Below are 25,793 nucleotides of genomic sequence, written 5' to 3'. Positions count from 1 at the left end.
AAAGAGAGACTGGGAAGCAAAGGTAGGGAGATTTTAGCTTCAGGACACCTGCAGAGGAGGATACCTAAGGAACACTTTGTGTCCACAAGTATGTTTGGGAAAAAAAGTTGTCAAAAGCTGAAGTTATGATTGATTGTAAAGTGTGCACATATTCAACACAGAGAGCTGGAGAAAACTGTACAAATCTGGGATTCTTCAGTTTAGAGCTTTCATTTCACTGATGCCAGTGCATACCCAGAGTCACCACTACCTGAATGTACAGTAAAAGGTGGAAATGTTTTTAATAATGTGCAGTTTCCAGAGTTAGTCAATATCAGCTGTAGAGACTGACTAATAAAGGTCTTTGTGCTTTGCAAAGGCCTGAGGAGGCATCAGTCTCCTCTTAGGTTGGTCAGTGAGAAAATCCCCTCTGGTCACCACAACAAAAGAAGAACTTAAGAAAAAGCTTCATTTGACCAAACTGTTATCAGCCACTGCCAGAGATAGCCCATCTCGTCCATTACAGACTACAAAGCACTAAAACATGATTAACTCCAACAAGATTTTCTATGTTCCCTCTATATGATAATCCTGAAGCAATAATGGTATCACCAATTTCATTACAACTATAACACCACTTCATATTCATAAGGCTGCAATTTCTGGAATCAGATGGAAGTAGATTTGTATATACAAAAAAAGAAATATATACTAGATCTTGAAATTGCAGACAAAACCTTGAAAATATAAGCTGTAAAGTTTAGGTAATTACCCCAAAAAATTAGACATTCGTGTCATGTTCTGATTTGAAAATCACATTATTTTTAATATTTAATGAAATGAGTTGAATGGTTTTGAATGCAGGCAAAAAGAAATATAACAGAGTAGGCAAAATTTGACTGTGTGATCACCTAGGCACTGTGACTTCTGATTTCTAGTTGTTTAACTGCCTTTAAATTAACATTTTCATTCTCTGTGGTTGAGGGGCAATGTCTGTGTTGTGATGATGCCCACCTTTGCTGGCGAATGGTGAAGAGAAATTCTGTTCCAAAGTTTTTCTCCATAGAAATCTAACAGGTGTCTAACATCACTAGTCCTACACAGTTCTTAGGAACAAACCAGACCAAACACTGGGATTATCACAGCAGGGGGAGGAAAAGCTCTTGTTACCCACTCTGACCGAGACAGAACCAGTCACATGCCCTGTAACTTCTAGAGAGGATCTTCTCAGTCTCCCAGGAGACACTAATCCCTTTGTTTTTCTATTTCATGTTGTTTATATAATTCAAACCATTTCAAGATGAGATGATGTTGAGCAATATCTCAGGAGGACCAAATAACCATTGGGCATTTCATACTTGGATAAATTATGATCCTTGCCTTTCACACACTGTGCAGTTAGAACACTGAAGAGCCCAAAGAAGTCCCTAGTCTGTATTACTGAAATTTGGGCACTGGTGTATAGGCAAAGGAAAATTCTACACGGCAGAGAATGATCAGAGATGTTCTGCCTATATCTGGTTTTTTGACAGATTTTTAACGTTAAAAAAAAAAAAAACCCAAAAAACCACCAATGAATAAATCATTAAACTTAAAATGGTGGAATAGATTTTCCAACAGACCTTCTTTCACTTTAAACTGTCCAACTAAAATACTTCAGGATAAGGCACTGCCCTATTTATTTACAGAATGCCAAAGGAACTGTCCTAGCATTCCAGAAAATCTATACAATCCCCAAGAGCAACAGGATTTAGAAGACCTGTAACAGTTTAATGTTAGACCAGTCAATCAAATTTGAAAAACTTCACTTTTTGCAGGATTCTGTTGCTGAAACTTTATGTTCTTCTCCTTTGATTTAAAGATTTCATGGTTAATTTTTGTCCAAAGCTCACTTTTTGGAAAATTTTGTCCTTTTTTTTGTAGTGAAAATTCAGAAAGGTTAAAAAAAGCCCCAACCATTTCCCTAACAATAATTTATGACATTAAGAGGAAACAGCTGACTTTTTAAGTACTAAATTTAGTAGATAAATGGGACTTAATGGGAAATGTGTGTATTACTATATCTGGAAAAGGAGAAGTCTGTATTACTCACCTTCTTTGAAAATCAGACAACTTTTATTCACATATTTTATAGACTGAGGAGTCTAGATTTTGCAGTTCACATTAGGAAATTTCATCAAGTATTTATAAATACCCTGGCTTGTAAGTACACAGAGGTTTTCATAATAATCGGTGTTGCATAATAAAAAGCAAACTGTAGAAATTTACTTTGAATACAAGATCATTCTTTTACATTTGCAAGCACCTAGCACAGCAAAGTACTGCTCCATTATAATGAACTTCTATGCACCATAGGAATGTAGAAAAAAACCTAAATTCATATAGACCTATTTTCCTCTTTTGTAAGTTAAGATTCAAACCAAGCTTAACATTATTATCCCCATTTTGCAGAAAGTATGATGTATGCATAGAGAGAGGAGGTGACTGATTAGTGAAACTATTCCTCGCCTGTTGCTCATGTTGCAGGAATTTGCAATCTCAGCTGTTGAAGTAGGCAAGGAATGATAAGATTGAGTCGTTCAATAGCTTTTGGATCACAGAATGATTAAACTTGTAATTGCAAGAAGCCACTTAGGTTCTGAGTGAGGAATGAGCAGCATCTTTATATAGTTCCTTAGAAAGGAATTTACAAGCTCCATTACTGAAGTCTGTGTATGCTCAGTTTGCCTTTTAACTCAACGGAAGAGCAAATGGTGTAGAAGGAAAACTAGATGCCAAGTGTAAGCAAAGATCAATTTTCAACATGAAGCCTTAACAAATTAAAGAATTCCAAAAGTTAATATTACTTAATATTAATTAAATATATTGGCCAATACATATTTTACCACCAAACACACAAAAAGTAGAGTAAGATAACTCAGCTTTTGGGAGAAACCTGTAACCATTTTGTCTAATTTCACTCATCACAAATTTCTGCTGGAGTTTGTAGGATCTGCGTTCAACCAGATACATTAGATTCTCCTCAAGCATTTATACTTTTAACAGTTTTAATTTTAGAAAGGCAGAAATATAATTTGCAAATCTTATCTAACACACATTCTACTGAAGTTCTTATTTCCCTCTCCTCCCTGTAAGTATCACAAATAATGACTGATGAAGAAATGAAGTCAGAGACACCATTCTGAAAACGAGGATGATATAAAAAACCCAAACAAACTAAAAACTACAACAACAAAACCCACAGAAGAATGACTGTCCTCTATCACTCTGTCTAGTTAAAAAGACTTTTGTCTTCACACATACTTTGAAATTCCATTATTTTAGGCATAAATTTTCAGCTAATATTTGTGATTCTTGACAAGCCAAATTATTTAGATGATGCGGCTAGGAAATTAAAGTATTCCAGTTATTTAAACATTATTTTAATATACACCTTATCTCTGCTTTTTCTGACAATAATGAGATAATTGCTCTTCTAGCTTCTAAAATTAATTAGAAACAAAACAGTACTTACTAATGATTTGATGTAGTACAAAACCAACAGAAAACAGTCTCTGCCTCAAAACACTTCCAAGATAAAAGCCCAGTAAATAGATCGATTGTTCAACAAGAGTGTAAAGGAAATAATTATTAGTACAATAGACAGAAACCTGGCTAGTAGCTTAGCCATTTCTAGGTTTTTGCATAGGAGAGTATGAAAAAGATTTGAAGCAGAATAGTAAACTAGTTTGACAGTGGGTGTTAGAAGGAGATTACTTCAAAACTGGTCAAAAAGTAAGAGAGAAAGCATGAACCTGTTAGTATGAAGATTTAATAAATGGCAACAGCATGAAGGTAGAATACTAGTTTTATGATTTCATTTAGGTGTAAATTAAAGAAAATTAGTTTTGGAACTTAAATTATTTCTAGTTTAATTTGGCCAAAAGCAAATATATTTTACAATTTTTCATCCTCTTGATCAAAAGACCTATTAATAGAATTTGAAAATAATCTGATCATGGGCATTCAAATAGAGCTTTTTATTACTATCCAGTGAAACTGTAACTCACATAACATACATAGTTGTATGACTGATGTGTGTGTCTTCAGGTGTTACAAGACTTTTAGAGGATGCAAGTTCTGGTAGATGCAGCATTAGCCCTTGAAAAGTTTTGGCAAGATAACTGCAGACCACATGCAATCTGCTTCCTCTTCCTCCTGGGGTAAAAATTTGCTGGTTTACATTACTCAGAAGTTATGAGTGTGCTTGCATTATGGAAGGTAGAAGTTACTAGGAAGGCCTGAGGTGTAAGTGAAGTGTTGAAAAATAGGTTAGAACAAAGTGGCCCTAACCTCATTTTCTTTTATTAGCTTCACGTTCCTCTTCTCTCCCCGCCTTAACTCCACACAGTAATTCCAATTCCTTCCCCACTAAATGCACACACACAGAGCATCTATCACTCTCCTTCAATAATTCCTGTCTTCATCAGTACTGTTAACTCGTGCATCTCTGCTCTCTCTCTCTAGAATTGCTGTAGTATATTAGTACTAATGTAATTTTTTTTCTCCTTTGTGCAGGCTGGGTTAGACTAAATCGGGAACCAGAGAGCTAACAAAACGGGTGGCAGAGGACACAGGCTACTTGGTCATCAGGTGTCCCAGCCCTATGGCTCCTAAGTGCATGTTCAGCTGGAGTCTGGATAAACATGTCACAGTGCCTGAGATCTGTCAGTGCCTGACAGGCACAAGAGTTGCAAGTCATTCCACAACATCACACAAGAGGTGTCACAGTCATTGGGTTTTTCACAGTCTGATGGTGGTGGTCACATAGAAGAGTGTTTAGAGTATGGGATAGATATATGGAACTCAGAGGCATATATCTAATCTGGGTAGAAGCCAAACACTGAAGTGAGAGTGCCAAATGGGCAATGTGTTTCTGGTAAAAGCAGGTAGAAGTGCAGTTCTTAGGACAAACCAGTTTTGAATAGTGGTGGCTAGGAACATTCCTAATGAGGAAATAGCTGAATTAGATTGTTACAACTGCATGAGTAAAAGAAAACTTCTGACAAACTTGGATTTACTTAGTTGAAGTAGCAGCCCCAACGAAGGGGTGGGAGTAACTGACCTCTTTATTTTGTTAAGCAGTCTGTTTTTTCCCCCAGAAGGAAAAATTATGGTATTCTCTTCACATACTTGTTCAGCAATCTCTCTTCTGCAACGAAGTATTTTCCTGTAAAATCTCCAGCCCTACATCTCTAGTTTTCCTTTGCAAATATGAGCAGTGGAAGATGAAAAAGAATATACCTGGATAGTGAGATGCTTCTTTGGACACTGCCCCCCACTGACTCTGAATCTTAAAAAAAACATGCCTCTTTGCTTCTTTGTCTGTAGAATCATAGAGAAAGAAGCCAGATAGTCAGTGTTTCAGTGGTGGGTTTCAGAACTAACTTCTCTCTCCACTGTGCAGCGGCCTGGCCACCTTTATATGTCTCTTGAATTCTATATGTCAAAGCTGCTGTCTGCAGTAACTCTCCTGCAATTATTCACTACATGCTGCATCAATGTATATCCTGCTGTGTTATTTACTGAAGTGCAATACTATATCATAAGGTGTGAAACTGATAACAGGCAGAACATTATAGTACACTACAGTACACTATAGCACACTATAGCAGGTAGTCCTATATACTACAAAGTACTATTTTGTTTAAGAACTAGTGCACAGGTTAGAAAAAACCTCAAATATAAGCATGTAGGAACATTGTACTCCCAGGGGAAATTTTACACGCTTATAACTTAATGTGGAAGGAAAGCATGCCAAAGGATACAACAGGACCTCGGTCAAGGTTTTTATAGGCTCAGTGCAAACTACTTTTTTTTTCCCATCAAATATATAAAATGAGGCGGGGGGGAAGGAAAAAAAAAAATAGAAAAATGTAATTTAGGTTTTTTATATTGCATAGAAAAGCAAAATTTAAAATATACTACTTTGTGAAAGTGTTTGTAATTGATACTTTAACTGATGTTTAAGTAGCTTTTAATCCTTTGCAAAACAATGTAAGAAACATGAACTGTATTATGACTAAAGACCAAAAGACATTAGATGCAAATTCTGTAGATGTAACTCTGCTAAGATCAACTAATTTATGCAGTCTGAGGATATGCTAGAGGAATAGAGATTTTGTGCAATGAACAGATGGTATTATCAGTAATATACCATTTTATGAACTAAAGCATCTGTTTGAACATGAACTTGAACTTTTTCATTTAAAATATTTTCATGTCATGTCCCTTTCACTTTTATAAAGCAGAATCAAAAGTCCAAAGCTAATTATAACCGTTGTTGTGGCCTTTGGAAGGATTCTTGTTGCTGCCAGAGTAGGAGAGCTATAGACAATTTGCACAGTGGTTACAGATAAAATTATACATGATTAAATTATTAATATTTTATAATTAATATTTTATAAAAGTACTGTTATATAGGGGTGAGTGACTAAAGAGATGACATAGTGATGTACAAAAAATACTCTGTATGAATCAGAATATTAATTACTGGCATTTTTTACACATGAACATAGCTCATGATAATGAGCAAAAAGATAACTTATTTCATTAAGACTTGAGTAAAAATGCAAAACTTGATTAAAAATAAAGATTGAGAAATATAACTAAATAAATAAATAAATCAAGGTAAAGAAATTAGTAAAATAAGTTACCTTACTAAAATTCTAATCTTGAGAAGGATTAGCGTACTCATGGATCAAAATCATGACGCATTGGTTGCTTTACAATTTCCTGCCTGCTGTGCTACTTTGATTATATCAAAATTAAAACATCATTTGGTTTATGCTTGTTCACCCCATATATTAATAACTTCATTAATTCTTATCATAAGTGTTTCTTGACACACTGAGGAACTATTTTAATCCATCTTGTAACTAATTAGAAAACTAGTTGTTGTAGAGTGCCACATAGGCAAGTACTTCAACTTTTAATGCTGAAGTGAACTTTTGAATGCAAACAACAATTGATATTAATTTAGGTAGGATTAAATTACAGGGGTCATCATAGGAATGTGGATCCCTTTCCACTAAAGCCTTGATCAGTCAAAACAGAGGGACTAAAGATGAACCATTAATTTGTTGTGGTATAGTAGGACACAGGTTCGTGCACAAACTACAGTGTTGTTAAAGAACAGATCCTGATCCTCTTTAAAAGCAGTACTAAGTATGCATTAGGACAAAATTAGTATTTGTAAATAAAACTGCATGGCAAATTAATGTAGAGAGCTCGATATATATGAGACTACATACCACGCCTTCTTGTCACAGATCAAAACATTCACTTATGAAAAAATCAGAGCTCATTATGGGGGGAAAGAAAGATAAAGACAGATAATGAGGTGAGTTTGCTATCCATTCCAGTTTATTTCATGACAATATGGAGAAGATATGGCATCTCATTTAGAGACAAAACTCGGTAAACTCAAAGACAATTCCACAACTTCTCTGTGGAAAGTGTTGTAATTTATATCTTGCATGGGCAGATGGAAGAGAAAGGAGACAGCTGCTGCAGCCACAACAGCTGACTACACCAGATATGCCACAATTGCAAAACAGATTTTAGTGAGCCATCTCTCTTTTTTTAGTTTCTGCATTTACCAAGAAGCCAAAGACAACAGAGGTGACAGCCGGAAGCACAGCTGTGTTTGAAGCAGAGACAGAAAAATCTGGCATCAAGGTGAAATGGCAGCGAGCAGGCACAGAAATTACTGAGAGTGAGAAATATGTCATCAAGACAGAAGGAAACAAGCATTCACTGACAATCAATAATGTAGGAAAAGAAGATGATGTGACATATGCTGTAATAGCTGGAAGTTCCAAGGTCAAATTTGAACTCAAGGTCAAGGAACCAGGTACTGCATTTCCTAAGCAATTCTGATTTCATCAGTATTTCCAGTCCCACCTACAACTTTCATGAATGAGGTCCATGGAAATTAGCCTATCTTAACACTATAAGATTTCTCTACCAGCATTATGCCCAATTATTTGGAGCTACTAACTCATATTAAGCTGAGGAATACATTTGCTGTGGTTAAGACACCCATTTCCAGATGTCAGAAGTCCACACAGTGGAGATCACAAAAGAAATCTCAACATTCATCTTTAGAATTCTCTGTCAAGCTTTTACACTTAACTATTAAGAAGCAAAGCAAAGCTAATCTAACCTAACATGACCTAAACTAAGATGCCTGCATCTTAGACCTAGTATTTTCTTTTAATTATTTAATTTAAATATGAAATTGTAACAATTGACAAAATATTTACAAGTTATGCTGTAATGTTTCTAGGAGCTCATATGTTACCCAAAATTGTCTCAAAATCACCTGCTAACAAAAATACATATTTCAAGGCGGACTTAAATATGAAGAGTAACCTTTATATTATTTATATATCACCTGTCATTACTACCTCTGTATGCATTAAAGGAACAGTTAGAGTGGAAATTGAAAGAACTTGCCCAGGTTTTTCCCGGGAAAAAATATAGAGACATGAATTCCCTGGAATTTTCTCATGAAAAATGTCTGAAGACGCTTAGAAAAGATGAAATGAATTTTGAAATATTTTTACTTTCCTGTTCCACTTTTCCCATTTACCAATTCTGTTACTTTAATTTTTGCTTTTTATTTTGGTGAAAAGTCTTAAACTTAAGTTGTTTATATCACCTCCTCTCCTTTGCTATCACTGTTTAGTCTAGCAGCGTGAGGACACCTTGTGAGATCTTCTGGTGAGCTGAAAAGACACTTGTGAATGTTTAACAGGATTCAAGATATCCTGTTCCAGATTAAAAGACAGATCATGACGGGTTATGAATAAGGGGAAGTCCTAATATGGATTAGGACAATTTGACAGCTATCAGAGCATATGGAAGTGTGATCCTGCTGACTAGCTCATCCCAAAAGCAAACAGGTCCATATTGTACTAGTTATATCTTCATCATTGTCTTTCATGTTAGTTCCAGGCGGAGCCTGCAATGGGCAGATAACCTGCAAATAATGGAGTTATTGAATCTGGGAGTGCAGTCATTACCTAAAAGCAATACACCTCTGACAAGCACCCACTGGTGATGGAGATATCAGGATGCCAAATGAGAGATAATCTTCCTGTGTATATTATATATTAATACCTCCAAATAAGCTTTTTTTAAATAGCTACACTATTTACACTGTACTAGATGCTCCAAGTTCTGGGAACATCTACACTACATCAGTTAGAGTAACATTTAATTCTTTCCAGTAAAAATTTAGTTAAAATTTATTTGGACAAGGTCTAAATACTTAACTATTAAAATAATAAAAATAAAATCACACTGTTTTCTTTCAAGACCCAAATAAAGACAGTAAAGGCATAAAGAGTAAAAGGCATACATTTTCTGAGAGCAGAGTTGATGCACATTGATATGTTCACAGATATTGTCTTGTTTTTCAGATCTTACTAAGATGACATTGTTATAGAGTGACTGAATCACCCATTGTTATTTGGAAGAGGCTCCGCTACCTAAGGGAAAAAATATCTTGCTGCAACTGATCTCTTTCAAGAAATTCTACCTCCCGCCATCTGTTCCAGTTGCTCACTCCTACTCCATTTTCATGCAATTCTGTCTTCTCCATTGTGCAAAATTCATTTGCCTGAATTTTTCTGTGAGGTCATGGTTTAATTGTCAGGACACAAACTTCCATAAGCCAGAAGAAACGACAGATGGATTTTTAAAATATTTTATCCATACTGATTACTAGCAGTGTCTGCAGCTTTTGCCAAGCAGCACACAGCAATAGCATTCATAACATTGTATTCCAACAGTGCTGTAAACAAAATCTCATGAATAGGCAAACTATTTACAAAAATAATAATTACATCATTTTGAGTTACCTTTTCTGTTTAGACCATTAATGTTAGCATCAAATAACAGCATTATTCATCAGCTGTCAATTTTCTACACATCAGTTCTTTCCAAGCTCAGCAAAAGAGCGAGCCTCATCATACAGCTTCAGTAGGCCCCTTCTGCTTCCAGCACATGCTTTAGGTTCTAGGAAACCACACCTAACTTCTCTGCATTTTCTAACATAAATCAAAAGCTGTTCTTTTGCAAAATTTTTTTCAGAAAGGAAGTAGACACATGTCTTTCTCTAATCTTGGCTGACATTCATTTCCAGAAAAGAGTGAGACAGTCCCTCCTGCAGGAGATGCACCAGCCCCAAGTGCCTCAGAATCACCTGCTCCACCAGTAGAGAGCAGCCAAAACACAGAAGGTAATAGAGAACTAATGCTGTCATCAATTCTGGTTTATTAGCAGAAGGAAAGAAGTTGCAGAGGGACTCCTTAGAGTAAGTGAGGTAGAGACAGTAGATGAAGGCAGACCATAAAGAATAAGGAATCTCAGAGACAAAAGAAATATATTGAGATATTTTAAATTAATTAACTAATGCACTATATAGGCTGATGCAAAATGTTCTAACTGGTAATTATGATGCTTATTTCAGTTGCATCTGCTGAGACTCAAGCAGAAGAACCTTTGGACCCCATTGGGCTCTTTGTGACACGACCACAGGATGCAGAAGTTACTGTTGGTAAGTACAAAATGTCAGGCAAGTGATATTTGTAAACTGCACCTGTTGCTTAACCATTTAGCTCTCCATGTACAGGGTGACAGCAGAGATATAACAGATAAATTAAACACTATTCATAATCTTATTTTAACCTACTTCCCTTACGAGGTGGAAACATCACATTCACTGCCAAAGTAGCAGGTGAGAGCCTACTGAAGAAGCCATCAGTGAAATGGTTCAAAGGAAAGTGGATGGACCTGGGAAGCAAAGTGGGGAAACATCTCCAGCTACATGACAACTATGATCGAAATACCAAGGTACAACTGGGAGGATACGGTTCTCAGTCTTCTGGGTGATAACCTTTAATTTGGGGAAAATAGAAGCTAATATAGGAATGTTTTGATATTAAGGTATCTAAAGTGACACACGATGCTATACTAACAAGTAGAAGTAAGCCTATGTTTTGACTACACAGACGAGACAAGCTCTACATACAGGCTCTTGCGTACTCTTACCTACCGTGAAATGAGAAAATGTCTGGACAATCTGGAAGAAAGTTTTGCACTATCTACTGCAGGATTCCCTCCATCTTCCTCTCAAGTAATAGATACCTGGTATTTTTAAGAGAAAACAATAAATCAGACAGATATTTAAGGACGGTCTATCTTGATCTTAGCAGGTCAAGCATTCTGTCATTTGTGTTGGAATTCATTTTTTTCTTGTATTGTCTAAACTATTTTAAATAGCTAAGATCCATTTTTTACCACAAATGTGTTCAAAGATACACAAACAAGAATACAAGAGTCTGTACCTTGACTTCTCATCCTGTGTAGTATATGAAACACTACTACCCTCTCCTGGATGGAATTAAACAGCCTTACTCACATTAGTCACTCCTTTTGCTGAATTTTGACATGTACTGTATACATTCTGGGTAGAAGTTGTAACTGTTTAATGAAACTTTTACCCCTGTTTCCAATTTACATGCAATTAGTGTATGTGGTGACTGCACATACCAATACACCAGCATAGTTTGCTATCCTCAGGGATACCTGTACGGACAGTACCCTTTAGCTGTTCCTGAATTTGGAGCTATAGATAATTTTTATTACAGTAATGAGTTGGACACTCAGGACATTCTTAATTTTAAAAGGACAGAAACGCATAATTCATCCCTTGCCTATTTCTCTCCATGTATTCCCTTTCCCTCTGTTTCACCACTTCATTTTCTACCTTATGGATTCTATCATTGGTATCTCTTCTAGGTGTACACCTTTGAACTGGAAATCATAGAGGCAAACATGACTTTTGCAGGAGGGTACAGATGCGAGGTGTCTACCAAGGACAAGTTTGATAGCTCTAGTTTCAACCTGACAGTCAATGGTAAGGTGAACTGACACCTTTTTTTTTCTTCCTGCCCCCTATTTTGTTTTTCTTCCTGCCCACCAACAATTCCGTCTGGTAAATAGTGGCTGCTAGACAAGCACAGATCTGAAGTAGTTCTGAAGAGTTAAAGGTACACCTAGAGAGGCCCATAGATGAGGACTGGATGGGTGGCAGAGACACAGGTCTTTAGAAATACCACTTAGTTGTCACTCAAGTCAGAACTGTGATGATCTTAAAGAGGCCACACAGAATCAGCCCACCTCTTCTCTGGCTTTATTCTGATTTCAGATTCATTCCTCCATTATATTTAAGTCAACTAGAATAGAAGATATGGTCGTTCTTACTTTGGCAAAAGTTCACTACTGAAAATGGATACTTGAAAAAAAAAGGGAGGAGGAGGAGAAAAAAAGATTTAGACGTGACACTATTGTCAATTCCTTTTTCTTCTCTTCCTGATAAATTCAAGTGATGCAGAAGCACCTTGTGAGATAAAATTGCTTTAAGATTGGATGACTCATTTTACATAATATATGGTGCCACCCTCACAACTGCTATACTAAAAAGCTTATGAAAATTGAAAAGGAAGTACATATTCACATCAGTTTGCTCCTAGTGTAGAAGAATTTAGGTAAAACAGGATAAGCATTAATGGCCTGAAAGAGTTGAGTGTTTGGACCATTTTCTGTTTCAGGAATTCTGTTGAAGGGACTTCAATATTAACTTGTGTCCAGCTACCAGTGAACCTACTGCAAAGACAAAAGTTTGTTGAAGTTACTCATTCAACAATGTTAATTTTTGAAGTTTCACTAGCTGGCTGTCGGACTCCTAAGATTTAGGAGCAGCAACTGAGAACAGTTCTTCTCCCAGTAGTAGTAGTACACCAATTCATACCGATAGAGTAATAAAGTTCTGTCTGTGCAACATCCTCAGTGAATTTCCCGTACATCTTTACATACTTCCAAAAATTTATCTTTCTTTCAGAGGATAGTTATAATTTATTATTAATAATAGTATTCAGCTAATATCCCGTTGTATTCTTATTAGGACTTAAATACCCTGTGAAGCCGCTATTGAAACTAAAATTTAGCAGCATGAGAATTGGCAAACAAGAGATAAGACAGTTTATCAAGGTCCAGATTATGATGCAACATGAAACAGAAATAAGTTATACACGAAACACTGGATTTTGAAAGCTTGTTAGTGAAGGCTACATGTTAAAAGATGATGTTTCAAGCTCTCAGTATGCAATTAATCACACTCTACAATACAAGAATTTAGAAAAAGAATCTCTGCAGCTGAAAAGCTGTAGAAATAGCACTGTATTTTTGCATTATTTTGACTTGCTCTCCCATTGTTCTTCATCACTTTTTGTCACATCAGAAGCACCTGTAACTGGAGACTTGGATATTCGAGCTGCCTTCCGACGCACGTGAGTATGCACAGCAGAAACCTATGTAGATCAGATCATACATCCATACAGATTTCAATAAAGCTATCTAAAGGCCAAGCTGTTGTACAAACAAGTACAAATATATGAATGTCTACTAAGAAATATTTCTACTGTTAAAATATTATAGAAATCCTAGAAATCACCTAAGAGATTTTGGACTTTGTACTAGCATAATAATCATGCTTGTCTTCAATTAGGCAATTGATGTGTATCATTCTAACGAGAACTTCAGCACTTTTTTTCCAGACCTGTAAAGTGCACTCCAGACATAGACCAATAGAGATGGAAAAGATTCTCTGTGTTGTCTAGTCTTGATTTGATCTGGCATGTACCTTAGTATAAACATTTGCTAAACAAGGAAGTGGTGTTTGAAGTGAGCTCTGTAAGGAGCAGATCTCTGAAAATACTCATGTAAGCATTTTGACTGTATTTGTTTTCTTGTTCTATACTTATATTAATTGAATGAAGACAATGGCATTGCAAGTGTCCATGTGAAAACTCAGTTATATGTAGTCTTAGATATTAAAACCTGCTATTGAAAATGACATTCTCCCCCCATCTTTAATACCCTCTAAATTGGTGTATAGCTTAATGGAATAATGTTCCCTCCCATTAGTACGATTCACAAAATTGGTTAGGTATTTCTATTTTAGTTGACATTATTTTTCACTGTTGTGAATTTCTTCTCCCTTCATGCAATTCAGTTTCCATTTTAGTTTTTATATATTTTTGCAAAATTACTAGACTAAGAATCTTCCTACAGACACCTATTTCTCCATTATAGGGCACAAATCATCTGTGGCTACGCTCTGAGTATTTCTCTATCAGTGCTACTTTTATATAAGATTTTTTTTTAGCATTTATCCCAAAGAAATGAAAAAGACTTGCAGAATTCATCTCCAGAGATTTATCTACAGGTAGCTGACCAGCCATGCTCTGATGGCTGCTAAATAGAGGATGCTCAGTGCTTAACTGCATTGTGTTACGTCACTGCAGTGAAAACAGGCTTGTACAATTAAAATCATTTAGAATAAGTTCAAAGTGAGTGCAGTGTGAGCAGCTTCAGGCTGTTCAGATTGTCAGTTTCTTCTTTAAGAATGGAGCCAAATTTTGAACTGATCTGTTTAAATCTGAAGCTTTGTCTTTGATACCCTCACTCAGGAGCCTAGCAGGAGGGGGGAGACGGATGACTTCAGCCTTTCTCAGGTAGTCACTGCCTGTGTCAACTGAAAAATTTAAATCTTACAATGAACTGTCTCTCTCTGCTTAGGAAAAGAAAAAACAACCAACAAAACTAAGCTGCAGCTCGAATTCCAAATAAATCATTTTTTATAATATGTAGTATTTATATAAGATTAATACATATGAGTAAGTAGTAATGTAAGATAAATAAAGATAAATAAAAAAGATAAAATATAAAAATACAAAAAGATTAAAACACAAAAAGATAGATAAAAAGAGATAAAAAGAAGAAAGATTAGTGTGATAGTTCAGTGAGAGGCAGATTCATCTACAGAAAACGCATGTGTTTGGCAAGTGGCATCTCCTCACCACTGTTACAAGAAAAAAAGTAACTTCAAATTATATGCATGTCTGCCCCCTCTGTTGTACATGTTCTCCTCTCTACTGAGCACATTCTGACTAAAATTGCCGCTGCTCACAAAAATGTACCAACACACATGTATATGAAAATCTGTTGTCTCCTGGCACACTCCTTATCATATAGTATCATTAAAATTTTCACTTTATGCCTTTTGGTCCTAATGTCTTCTGCTATATCAAAAACAGGAACTCTGAGATTAAACTTAACTCTATGCATGTTAAAGCAATTATTAGGGTCTTATTCTTCAAAAAAGCTAAACCTTGATTGCTGAGCCTTCCTGAAAATTTGATTTAATTACCACTTGTGAACAATAACATGAATAGTAATTCTCCCAGTTGTAGATTTTGATTTCCTGAATATTTGATTACAAGAAAACCTTTTCAAATTTGGGATTATACTAGTGATTTTTATATACATTTTATATACATTTTACCCGCAAACATGGAAGATTTTCTGAAAGTAGGGAACAAAGTGGCCAAAAATACACTTTTCTCTTTGAGCCTTATACCCAGGAAATTATCTTTTCCAGTGCTATACTATCCTGCAAGTAGTCACAGAAGTAAAAACATTACTTTCTTAATGAAAAGATGTCTTCTTACAACATATTCAAAATTACACACATTTAAAATTGTTATTTAACCTTACACTCTCAAGCAGTGCAAGAAGTTTGGCACTTGTTTCTGTTCTATTTTTTTAACAGGACTGTTAAAATGCTCATCATTTATCTGTTGAGACTGATTTCTTACTCTTATTTGTTCCTACAATATTGTTTTTTCCTGACATTCTGATTTATACTTCTACAGACAAACCAATTTTTATTGAAGCAACTAGTACTGTATATCAATAAAGGCAGCATTATGAGCTACAACTGCCACCAGTACAACTGAAAGAAAAAATTCTGCTTATGAAACAGTAATTAGATATAAACTGTTGCTGCAGGAAGAATATGAATGCTATGAGATGGCATCATCAGATTCTTGTACTGAAGAAAACAGAGATGTTAAGAGACAGATGAACATTAATAGTTGAGACAAAAAAATATATTTTGACTTTCTAAAACCTGTTTGAATGCAAAGAAAAATGAAAAAAAGACCTTTTTTTTTCCCTAAGTGGAATAATCAACAGTCACAGAATCCACTGTAATTCCCAATACTTTTTATATCAAATCCCTGAAGTGATATTTTAGGAATTGAATCCAAAAAGTGATTGTAGTGACTTTATACTAAGATTTCAGAGTAGACCAGTGCTTCAAATGTTCAGAAGCACAGCTAAAACACATTTGATTCACAACACAAAAAATAATATTTTGCATTCCATCCCAGTTCATCATATGTAACAGGCAGAACTACACATCACAAAACTTCTGCTTGATGCTTCTTGTTCTCACAAGTCAATTCATCACAACGTTGCTTGTCGTGATGCTTGTTGAACAACAGCATATTGAACCTCATCTGAGGATCACAGAATTCCTTCAACTCTCCTAAGCACCAATGATGTGACACTTTTTTCAGTGTAATGAATTCTGGAATCATAAAGATCCTTAAGAAACAATTACAGCTGGGATAATACTAGGAGGGAAAAAGTGATTTTAGATTGCAAAAAGTTTCACAAAAAGCTTGATTAATGCTGCCCTACGTCGTAAAAAAATATCTACGTTCCTGGAAACTAGAGGAAAGAAGAAACCTTCTGCAAAACCTTTGTGACAACAAATATATTGCAGATCAATACCACCATCAAATTAATACCCTGTACAACTTTATGCACAATGAGTGTAGAAAAAATACAAGTTCATGATATATATTTCTTATACCTATATGAAGACGAATATGGACATAGAGCCTAATTAAGTCACCTTCTATGTCAAGGCACATTCTAAGTCATATAAACACATCTATCACCCACCTGCAAAAAAATGTCATCTACATAATGTTATAGTCTCACAAGCTATTCCCATCTCCTTCTGAAACTATTTATGATTTTCTATTACTATACAGTGCCGAGGGACATGATGAAGGGGCGGAGTTTGATTTTAGTTCCCTACTGAAAAAAAGGTGAGTAAAAATCCATAGAGTAACCCATATCTGTAAAGTAACCAGGTTCTGTTGAACAACTCTGAAAACAATAATACTGGAATAGGTCAAAGTTTCATAAATTCAGAATCCCTATCATTTTCCTAAAGCAGCTCTAAATGGAAAAAGAATGACAGGTAGTTATGGCAACTTCCTGAAATACACAACATTTAATGCATTTCTGCTAGGTTTATACTGGGAAAAAAAAAAAAAAGAGAAAAAATTGTCTTTCCCAAGACAGAAAAGGCCTGGACTCAGGTAATAACATGTTTTCAGCAGACTTTTCATCAAAAACAAAACAAAACAAAACAAAACACAACAATTTACAATATCTATCTATAATGCTGCCTTTTAAAGAATTTTCTGTCCTACCTTTTCACAATTCTTTCCATCAGAGAGTTCGGAGGACAAGCATTTTTATTAGATATCTAAATGTTACTATCACACTGTACAACTATATATTATATCTTACGTGACTGTTTATTGTATATATAAAATATATTCTATGTTGCATAAATATTATATAAATATTTTTCACTCTTCCATTCTCTTTTAATACTCTTAGTTCTTATTTCTTGCTTTTACTTTCTTTTTTGAATTTTTTCTCCAATTCTCATCCTTCCTTGACATATCTGTTTTCATAACCTATCTACTCATGTTTTTCTCTTTTTACCAAACTCTTAATCTGGGTGTTTTGGATTCCACTGTTGCCAACAGAGAGTAAGATTTCTATTTCATTTTATTATAAATGCATGGGTCAGACTGAATATAAGAATCATTTAGCTTGAAATAATGCATGCATCTTTGTCTTCTTTACATACAAAGCATGACAAAAATTGCACAGTATGAAAAAAAATTATCAACTGCTAATTTTTGAGACAGAAACATTTTTAAACAATTAGTAGAAGTTAAGGGTGGGCCATTCAATACGATCAATGTATTTCTCTGAACGTTCTTTGGTTTTCACCATCACTTTTTTTCATGAGCAGTTTTAAATTTTCCTTGACTTTCCAGATTTTCTCAATAACCCACTGCTTTAAATTCCTGTTGTCATAGTAATTAGAATCAGAAAAATCATTTCCATTCTATTGTTGCTGGTGCCTGTCAAACAGGCAATGAAGTTTTGTTTGCTTCTTTCTGTACACTGACCCTAGCCACTCACTCTATCTTTTCAGCACCTGAAGTGACTATAAACACTTGTTACTAGATTCATGTTTTGCAAATCTCAACTTAGTTTAAGTTTTCACAATCAGCTACTTGGTTGTTGTTGTGAATCTGTGTTTGGTTTCTGCTCAGGTACTGGTATCACTATTTTTAAAAAGTGTTTTATCCTCACAAGCAGCGTAGGATCATGTAGAAATATGAAGGAGCTTGGTTACAGAGGCAATAAATACATAATAGTCTCATGTTTCACTCAGGTTAACTCACCCAAATTTCAGTGGGACAAGCAAGGTCACAGAGGTATAAAAAGCCCTGTACTGTGCAATATGGAATGCATCCAACTATAGGCGAATTCTGGCTTTGCAGTAACACCACAACCAGAACACCTGAGGGGTTTGATAAGGACATTTATCAAACTTCCTATAACTGACATCAAAGTTCCTTGTTTCAGCATGACCCAAATTGTTGTACACACACTCTAATTTCTATAGAAAATGTAAACCAAAAAAGAATTGCTTGTCTTTTTAAAAAAAATTAAATAAAGGGATGACAACATGAAAATATTTACATAATTTCATACAGTCTCCACCTGAAATGAGGTGCTGAGTACTATGAATCCCCCTCCTAGCACCTTTCCCTTTTGCTCTTATAATTGGTTTTGAGCAGTGATCAAACTCTAAAAGGGAGTAAAAATCTCCAGTACTTACAGAAATATTCAATTTGTGGATTTAAGTATTCATTATTTGTTAGACTAGAAATACGATTAATTAAAAGAATCTCATCCATTTCCCTGCATTTTATCAGTGTTCTTGACATTTCTTGACTTACGAATCTCTGCTTAGTGAATTTAAGCATATAAATTCACTGTTTCTAGTTGTTTTCATGACCACTTCAGAAGTAATTTGTGGATCCTTCAGGCTTTGCACACCTCAAGTTGAAGACCACTCTTATATTAATGATAATAAATAGGTATAAAATCTCATCACGGAATGGAAGAATTTTTCACTAAAAGAGAATGGGAAAAGGCACCTCATGCTGAGGAACTCTCAAGAGCTATGTAGATTCAAATAGAATGAGGATTATTCATTTACCACTTCTGCTTTGTCGCACCTAATTTACAAGTGTCCCTCAATCCAGAGGTAATGATCATTCCCACAACAATAAAGAGCTTCATTTAATACTATATCTCCTATCACTGTAATTTAATTAACTGGTGTTGACATACAGATGTCATGGGCCAAGGAGAGGTCATTGGGAAGAAGGACAGAACAGCTGTCACAGAGCTATTAAATGGGATAGTGAGCAGAGACCTTGAAGGAGGTGACAGCTGACAGGGTCCAATCAGTTGACAGTAACAGGATAGGAAGGAACCATTTCTGGGATGTACAAAACTATTTTTAACCCCTCCACATATGTTTGAAACATATCAGCTGCATATTCCATTTACAGCAGGTTCACTAAGCTGCATCGTAATGCCCCCAAGTCCATAGTTAACCTATGAGGTGATCACTCTGAATAAGGATCACCAACATCAGGGAGAGTAACATAAGTGTGGGAGAAACTTCAGGAGTCCAAGTGCTCTATTACTTTTCATACACTGCTTAGTTCCTGTAGGTAGTGGAAGAGTACAGCCTCCCTGTGCAAACTCTGTGTCTTTACAGGATCAAAGAGAATGCAAAATAGTGAAAAGGAGTACTAGGATGGGGAAAACTTTGCTCAAAGACGGTTTTTTCTTTTCTTTTTCAGAACTCAGTTAAACAGTATAGAAATTACAACCTGTAGCTTTTAGTACCATTTTACATACAACTCACAAGCCTTTTCCTGAAATCAGAATATATCAGTATTTCCAAGGAAGATACTATATTCTTTCCTATGTTCAAATTTCTTGTACTGTATACACCAAAACATTATTGCCAGAAAAAAAATGGGATGCAATGGAGTAATATAAAAGCTAAAGTTAATCAAGTCTTCTCAATAGTGAGAGATATTAGACTATGGAATTTTTTCCAAATTGGAAGATTTTTCTCACTATGTACTTGAAAATCACTCACACAAAACATTTTTTGAAAACTCCATGAATACTCCCACCTGTAAATTTTCAGATAAATAGGGGATATGTACAGACAAGCCTATAAGTATGCAGATAGACTGAGAGACCACCAATATTTATATAATGTCTTAGGGGAGATAACATTTGAATCTGTTAAGTTTTTATTATTTTCTATGATTTTATACTTCAAGATAGAGTTTCTTCACAGAATTTTAATTTTACTAGTACAAATAATTAAACACATATTTGAAATATTGTATGTCCTTAGTTTTATGTACTTATATATCTATTTTAACTTACATGTATTTAGAAATATTTTAAAATCACTCATTGATATGACCAGGGCAATTAACCCAAGAACTGCCTATGTTAAAAAAAATCTTGGTCTATGTGGCAAATCGGTTCAATTTACCTACCTTCTGCTAGGCAAAACTACAAAAGCTACAAATCATTTGTAGCTGCCTCAAACCAAATTATACGTGTATGGAGAAAAGGAATCCTGATTAAATTTGTGAGTGATACTGATGTACTGTTATGGCAAAGCAAATACACAGAACGCTTATCACAAGCACTCTAAACTTCAGCTACTCCTATCAATTCAATGAGTGATAGAGAGGATTTAATGCTTAGTGAGTGCTAAACTACTTCAAAGATATAAGATATTGCATACCATATTTCAGCTCAAACTCACTGAGCTGAAATCCACTTCTCTTGCTTCCTTTCTGTTCAAGAGCAACAAGGGTGCTGGAAAACCCAGGCCTGGACTGCAGTACTTTAATTAACATAGCGCTCTCATTACAAGCCAACCTTTTTCAGGAAATAAAAGGAGTACCAGAAATGTTTGGTTTTACCTGCTGTCTGGACTGACCATAGTAGTACTGTTAAGCGATATTTCTCATAGACTGATTGGACTGTTCTTTTCCTGAAAAAAATGGAAATACACCCAATAACATTCCACTTTTCTCTGCATTACCTGTTGCATAATTTGTCTCCTTGGTGAAGTTTACCACTGAATATGGCTTCATTATAAGGCTGGGTTCTGCTGGACTGGAATCTGTTTGATCCTGGTTATATCAGAAAATACAGCCATGGGAAGTTCCTTTTCCTTAAGAAATTTTTAACACACTGTTATTTTTTCCATCATTTCTCTGTTTACCAAAAGGCAAACTATGACAGGCAAAAACTTTATGATGACTGGATTTGTTTCCCTGGAAGGCAATCAGTCATAATTGGGAAAAAACAGAAGTGCCTATTACACTTACAATATAAATCTTCCAGTGGAACCATACAAAGTTTGGGAGTGAGTTTGCTGTCAATATGGATCAGCATTCTCTTTAGGTCTATTTCATAGCATTTGCATGAACTCCTTCATCTCCCTGCTACCGAAGCATAGGCATGTTCTGCTAAGGGTGAAGATGACATTCATGGCTCTTTTATATTAACACATGATGCCCTCTTTCTTGCCCACGGGGATGCTGTGTGTTTTTCTGAACGGTTCTCTGCATCATTCTGGAGTACAGCAGCTTCTTGCGCTCTGTAAATCGGTAAGGTTATGCCAATTTCTTTTTCTATTTACAATCTTTTAAATAAAAAATACAATAGCAGAAAAAGAATGCCTTTCCCAGAGCCAGATAACCAAATTTTTTCTTGGTTTTACTAAACCAAACTTTAATTCTTCCAGAATCACTAGTTCTTTGGTTAAACTATAAAATAAGTAGTCCATCGTAAATACTGTTGCCACTACTTACCAGTCTTTTTATGTTTTATAGTTTACTATAGCCAACAACTGTCTTTATAACAAGTGATAAATGTTTTAATAATCCGTGATTCTTTCTAGTGGGTTTAAAGGGAAGTTAAAATTTATTAGTTTTGGTTATTAGAAATAAAAACTTTAGGACAGCAATTGAATTTTAATCACTGTATATATAAAAATAAGTAAAACTAGTCACCAATTTTATTTCATTATTTTAGGTAATAATATAGTAAAAAGTTAGATTGCTAATTTTTTTTTAAGAAGAAGAAATGGCTTCATCAAGCCAATATGTAGCTTCCAAGCCTAGAGCTGCTTTTAAATACTCTTAATAGTGGCACTCAGAGACACTAATCCTTTTCTGCAGAGGTGAAGCAAAATCTGAATCACAGTCTGACGTTGATGTCTGGGACATCCTGAGGAAAGCTCCTCCTACTGAATATGAGAAAATAGCTTTTCAGTATGGTATCACAGATTTGCGTGGGATGCTGAAGCGCCTCAAACGCATAAAGAAGGAAGAGAAAAAAAGCACAGGTTGGTGAGATGTATTTATTCTAAATATAGAGTTCATGTCTTCCTTTTTGGGAGTTTTCCAAATGTTAACATCAGCTGGAGAGCAGCCAGATACAAGAGCATGAGAAATAGGAGTTTCCTGTTCCAGTTGTCACACAGTCTTCATATGAAATGCTGATTACCAAAGGTTGAAGCTAAGCCCAAAGTTCTGAGGTACCTTGTTCTGAAACTCTGGATATATTGTATGTGATCATTTCACTGGTTTCTTCAGACTGGCCCCTTATATTTCCCTGAACATAAAACAACAACATCCACTACTTGCCTCCACCCACCAAAACTGATCAGTATGTCAGGTATCAGTGATAAATACAAAGAATTTAATTTTCATTGGTATGATATATCTGGAATTCTTGAGCCTTTTCTAGTCCTCTGAAGTATTAATTGCCTTTTTGTAATTAATTAGTTTCAAAAGTCTGAAACAGAGAAGGTAAACTGCCATTCGTCAGTACTGAGATCAAGTATCATTTTCCTACGTGGGCAGATGTAGCTGCAACTCTATTTAGGATGTGCTGAAGTACATATTCACATCTCATTTAGAATATTCTACTTTGCTTATTTTAGTTTATAACACGTGCTCTTCATCCTGTGTTAAGGGAAAAAACAGAAAACAGCACAGGATGAAGAACAGACAAAAATGGTAAAAATTCAAACAGTGATGCAGAAAGTGGAGAAGGTTTAAGATGATGGTAAACAACAGGAAAAGGAATAAATATTTATTTTGTGACACAGAATGAGAAAAAATTTAAGTATAAAAATTATTAAGATGCTTTTTTTAATCATTCTTCATCATAGCATTCCTCAAGAAACTGGATCCAGCTTACCAAGTAGACAAAGGACAAAAGATTAAATTAATGGTGGAAGTTGCCAATCCAGATGCTGATGTGAAATGGCTGAAGAATGGACAGGAAATCCAAGTGAGCGGCAGGTAAATTAGAAATATGAGAAATCGAAAAATGAATGAGCTACATCTTGGATAAAGTGGAAAAACTAGTTTTTCTTAGAAAGAAAGGAATAAAATAGGGAGAAATAGGAGCTGAGAAAGAATCTATATGGTGCTATGGTTCAGAGGCAGTTTGCTGTTCTCATGACTTTTTCTTTTTCTTCCCTCTGCTCTATTTATCTGCACGTGGAACTGGATGCTTACATCTACATACTTAGCAAGTAAGTACTGAGATTATATTCTGATTTTTCTGTGTATATCCAGAGTTCAAAAGTACTTTCTCATGATACGGGATATACTTCAGTGTAACTTGTTTGCAAAAGCAATTTCCAATTATTTTTGCTGAAGCTAAATTTAATGGCAGTCAGGCTAGGTCTTAGAAGACCGTTCAGCACCATTCAAAGGAGTTTGTATTTCTCACACCTGTATTCTCCAAAATTTCCTGCGCTAGTTTGTCAAACACCACTGAGCCCACTGCACCAGGACAGGGATATAAGGGTTCAAGTCCTAAGGCACCTTGCCACTGATGTCAGAAAAATAGTAGGAATCTTTTTCTTTGCCAGGTAGGAGAAGATATTGACTAAGTCCAAGAGGGTTTTTTTCTGATAATTACATTTATATTCTCTTTTCAGATATATTTTTGAGGCTGTTGGAAATAAGAGAATACTGACCATAAACCATTGTTCTCTGGCCGACGACGCAGCGTATGAATGTGTGGTAGGGGATGAGAAGAGTTTCACAGAACTATTTGTAAAAGGTGAGGAATGGAAGCAAAAGAAAAGAGATCTCCCCTAACATTTAGCATTGAACTACTGTCACCTTCTCTAGTCTCAGATTAATCTCGTAGGAAAGGAAATTCTCAAACATTAAAAAAAAATCAACAAATTCTGAGATTTATTGAAGTAGATATTTTTCTCACTGTTAAATGAAGGAAAATTCTCCCTGTAAAAGCACAGTGAAATTACCATTAATTCTCATTTGGAAAGTGATTTACATCTTCTCAACAATAGTGCTAGAAACTTATTTCAAATATTTGATTCTGCTCAAGATAAGCATGCACCTCAAGTTCTACAAGCCAATCAAGTAGTACAGAAAACTAATACCTCCAGGTTATAATTTCAGAATATATATAAAAACTGATTAATCCTATGTTTTTTTCTGACTCATGAAGCAAAAATCAGAAGGTCATTTGAAAATTCTGATAATGTGATCTGGCATAGTAAATTTTTAAGTTCCAACACAGAGAGCATCATCATGTATTTGGCTAGGGGCTCTTCCTGTGGAGTACAGAGTGGTGAAATCTACCTCCGGTCTCCAGCCTTTCAGAATACTGTTTTAATAAAATTGTCTTTATTTCCAGAACCTCCAATCTTGATCACTCACCCGCTGGAGGACCAGATGGTGATGGTTGGAGAGAGAGTGGAGTTTGAGTGTGAAGTGTCTGAGGAAGGGGCTACTGTGAAATGGTAAGGGAGTAGAAGAAAAAAAAACCCAAAACAACATGAAACCTTATCCCTCCATGGGACATTCCAAGATCAGTGTTTGTGGACTAGACTTACAGAACAAAAAGGGAGAAGGCATCCTACACAATTATTTTAAGGAAAAGAAGACAAGATTGGTCCTCCTCTTATATGTCAAACATTGAGAAGGAACTGAGAAGCAAAAATATGACACAAAAACCAAATTAGGTATAGGCATTTTATAGTGTCTCTATAATTTCTTGTTCAGTGTTTACACTTCAGTAATGTCTAACTATTGCCCAGACTAAGCAGATCTGTGTTGTGATTGCTGTACTTTGTGGAATCTTCTGGTCTTCTCCACTGCAGTGAGGTGTTTGGGTTTTTTAAGTATTTTTTCTTAGATAAAAAGTTAGTGTCTCTTGAGACAGAGAGGGAATGTATCTGTTGTGGCAGTCCTGCAAAGCCAGTCATTATGCATATGCAGTGAGATGGATTAAGATGACAAGCATTTAGACCACGGAGTGCATTTTTTCTTGGGCATTCCAACCGAGCAGAAGCTGGACGGTTTATGCTGCTTGGACAGGCATGGCAGGCAGGGCTTACATGCCATGCCTTATGCACACTGTTCTCACTTCATTTCTTTACCAGACGGAATTCTCTTGTGCTTGTTAACAGCTTCAGGCACATGGTTATCAAGCGTTCTCACAATGCCCATTACATTCCTGGAAAGTGCCAACCACTGATCTGCTCTCCAAAAGGAAGGAACTGAGAATTTAAATAGATCCCA

The 25,793-nt window shown here is 35.5% G+C and overlaps 1 protein-coding gene across 1 annotated transcript in view; it reads left to right on the top strand.

Moving 5' to 3' along the window:
- Positions 1–25,793, top strand: part of MYBPC3 (myosin binding protein C, cardiac) — a 61,889-nt gene that overhangs the window by 904 nt on the left and 35,192 nt on the right. The window contains exons 2-16 of the mRNA XM_027642490.1: positions 7,607–7,873; positions 10,172–10,267; positions 10,499–10,585; positions 10,733–10,881; positions 11,830–11,947; positions 13,331–13,379; positions 14,562–14,606; positions 16,998–17,054; positions 17,468–17,470; positions 21,804–21,827; positions 22,401–22,567; positions 23,399–23,531; positions 23,765–23,767; positions 24,179–24,303; positions 24,907–25,012. Of these exons, the coding sequence (XP_027498291.1) occupies positions 7,607–7,873; positions 10,172–10,267; positions 10,499–10,585; positions 10,733–10,881; positions 11,830–11,947; positions 13,331–13,379; positions 14,562–14,606; positions 16,998–17,054; positions 17,468–17,470; positions 21,804–21,827; positions 22,401–22,567; positions 23,399–23,531; positions 23,765–23,767; positions 24,179–24,303; positions 24,907–25,012 (1,429 nt within the window). The remainder of the gene's footprint in view (positions 1–7,606; positions 7,874–10,171; positions 10,268–10,498; positions 10,586–10,732; positions 10,882–11,829; positions 11,948–13,330; positions 13,380–14,561; positions 14,607–16,997; positions 17,055–17,467; positions 17,471–21,803; positions 21,828–22,400; positions 22,568–23,398; positions 23,532–23,764; positions 23,768–24,178; positions 24,304–24,906; positions 25,013–25,793) is intronic.

Source organism: Corapipo altera, unplaced genomic scaffold, assembly GCF_003945725.1.
Source record: "Corapipo altera isolate COAL_440 unplaced genomic scaffold, ASM394572v1 23b, whole genome shotgun sequence".
Lineage (NCBI taxonomy): Eukaryota > Metazoa > Chordata > Aves > Passeriformes > Pipridae > Corapipo > Corapipo altera.
Note: the sequence above shows the minus strand (reverse complement) of the source record. Positions and strands in the feature narration are given on the sequence as shown.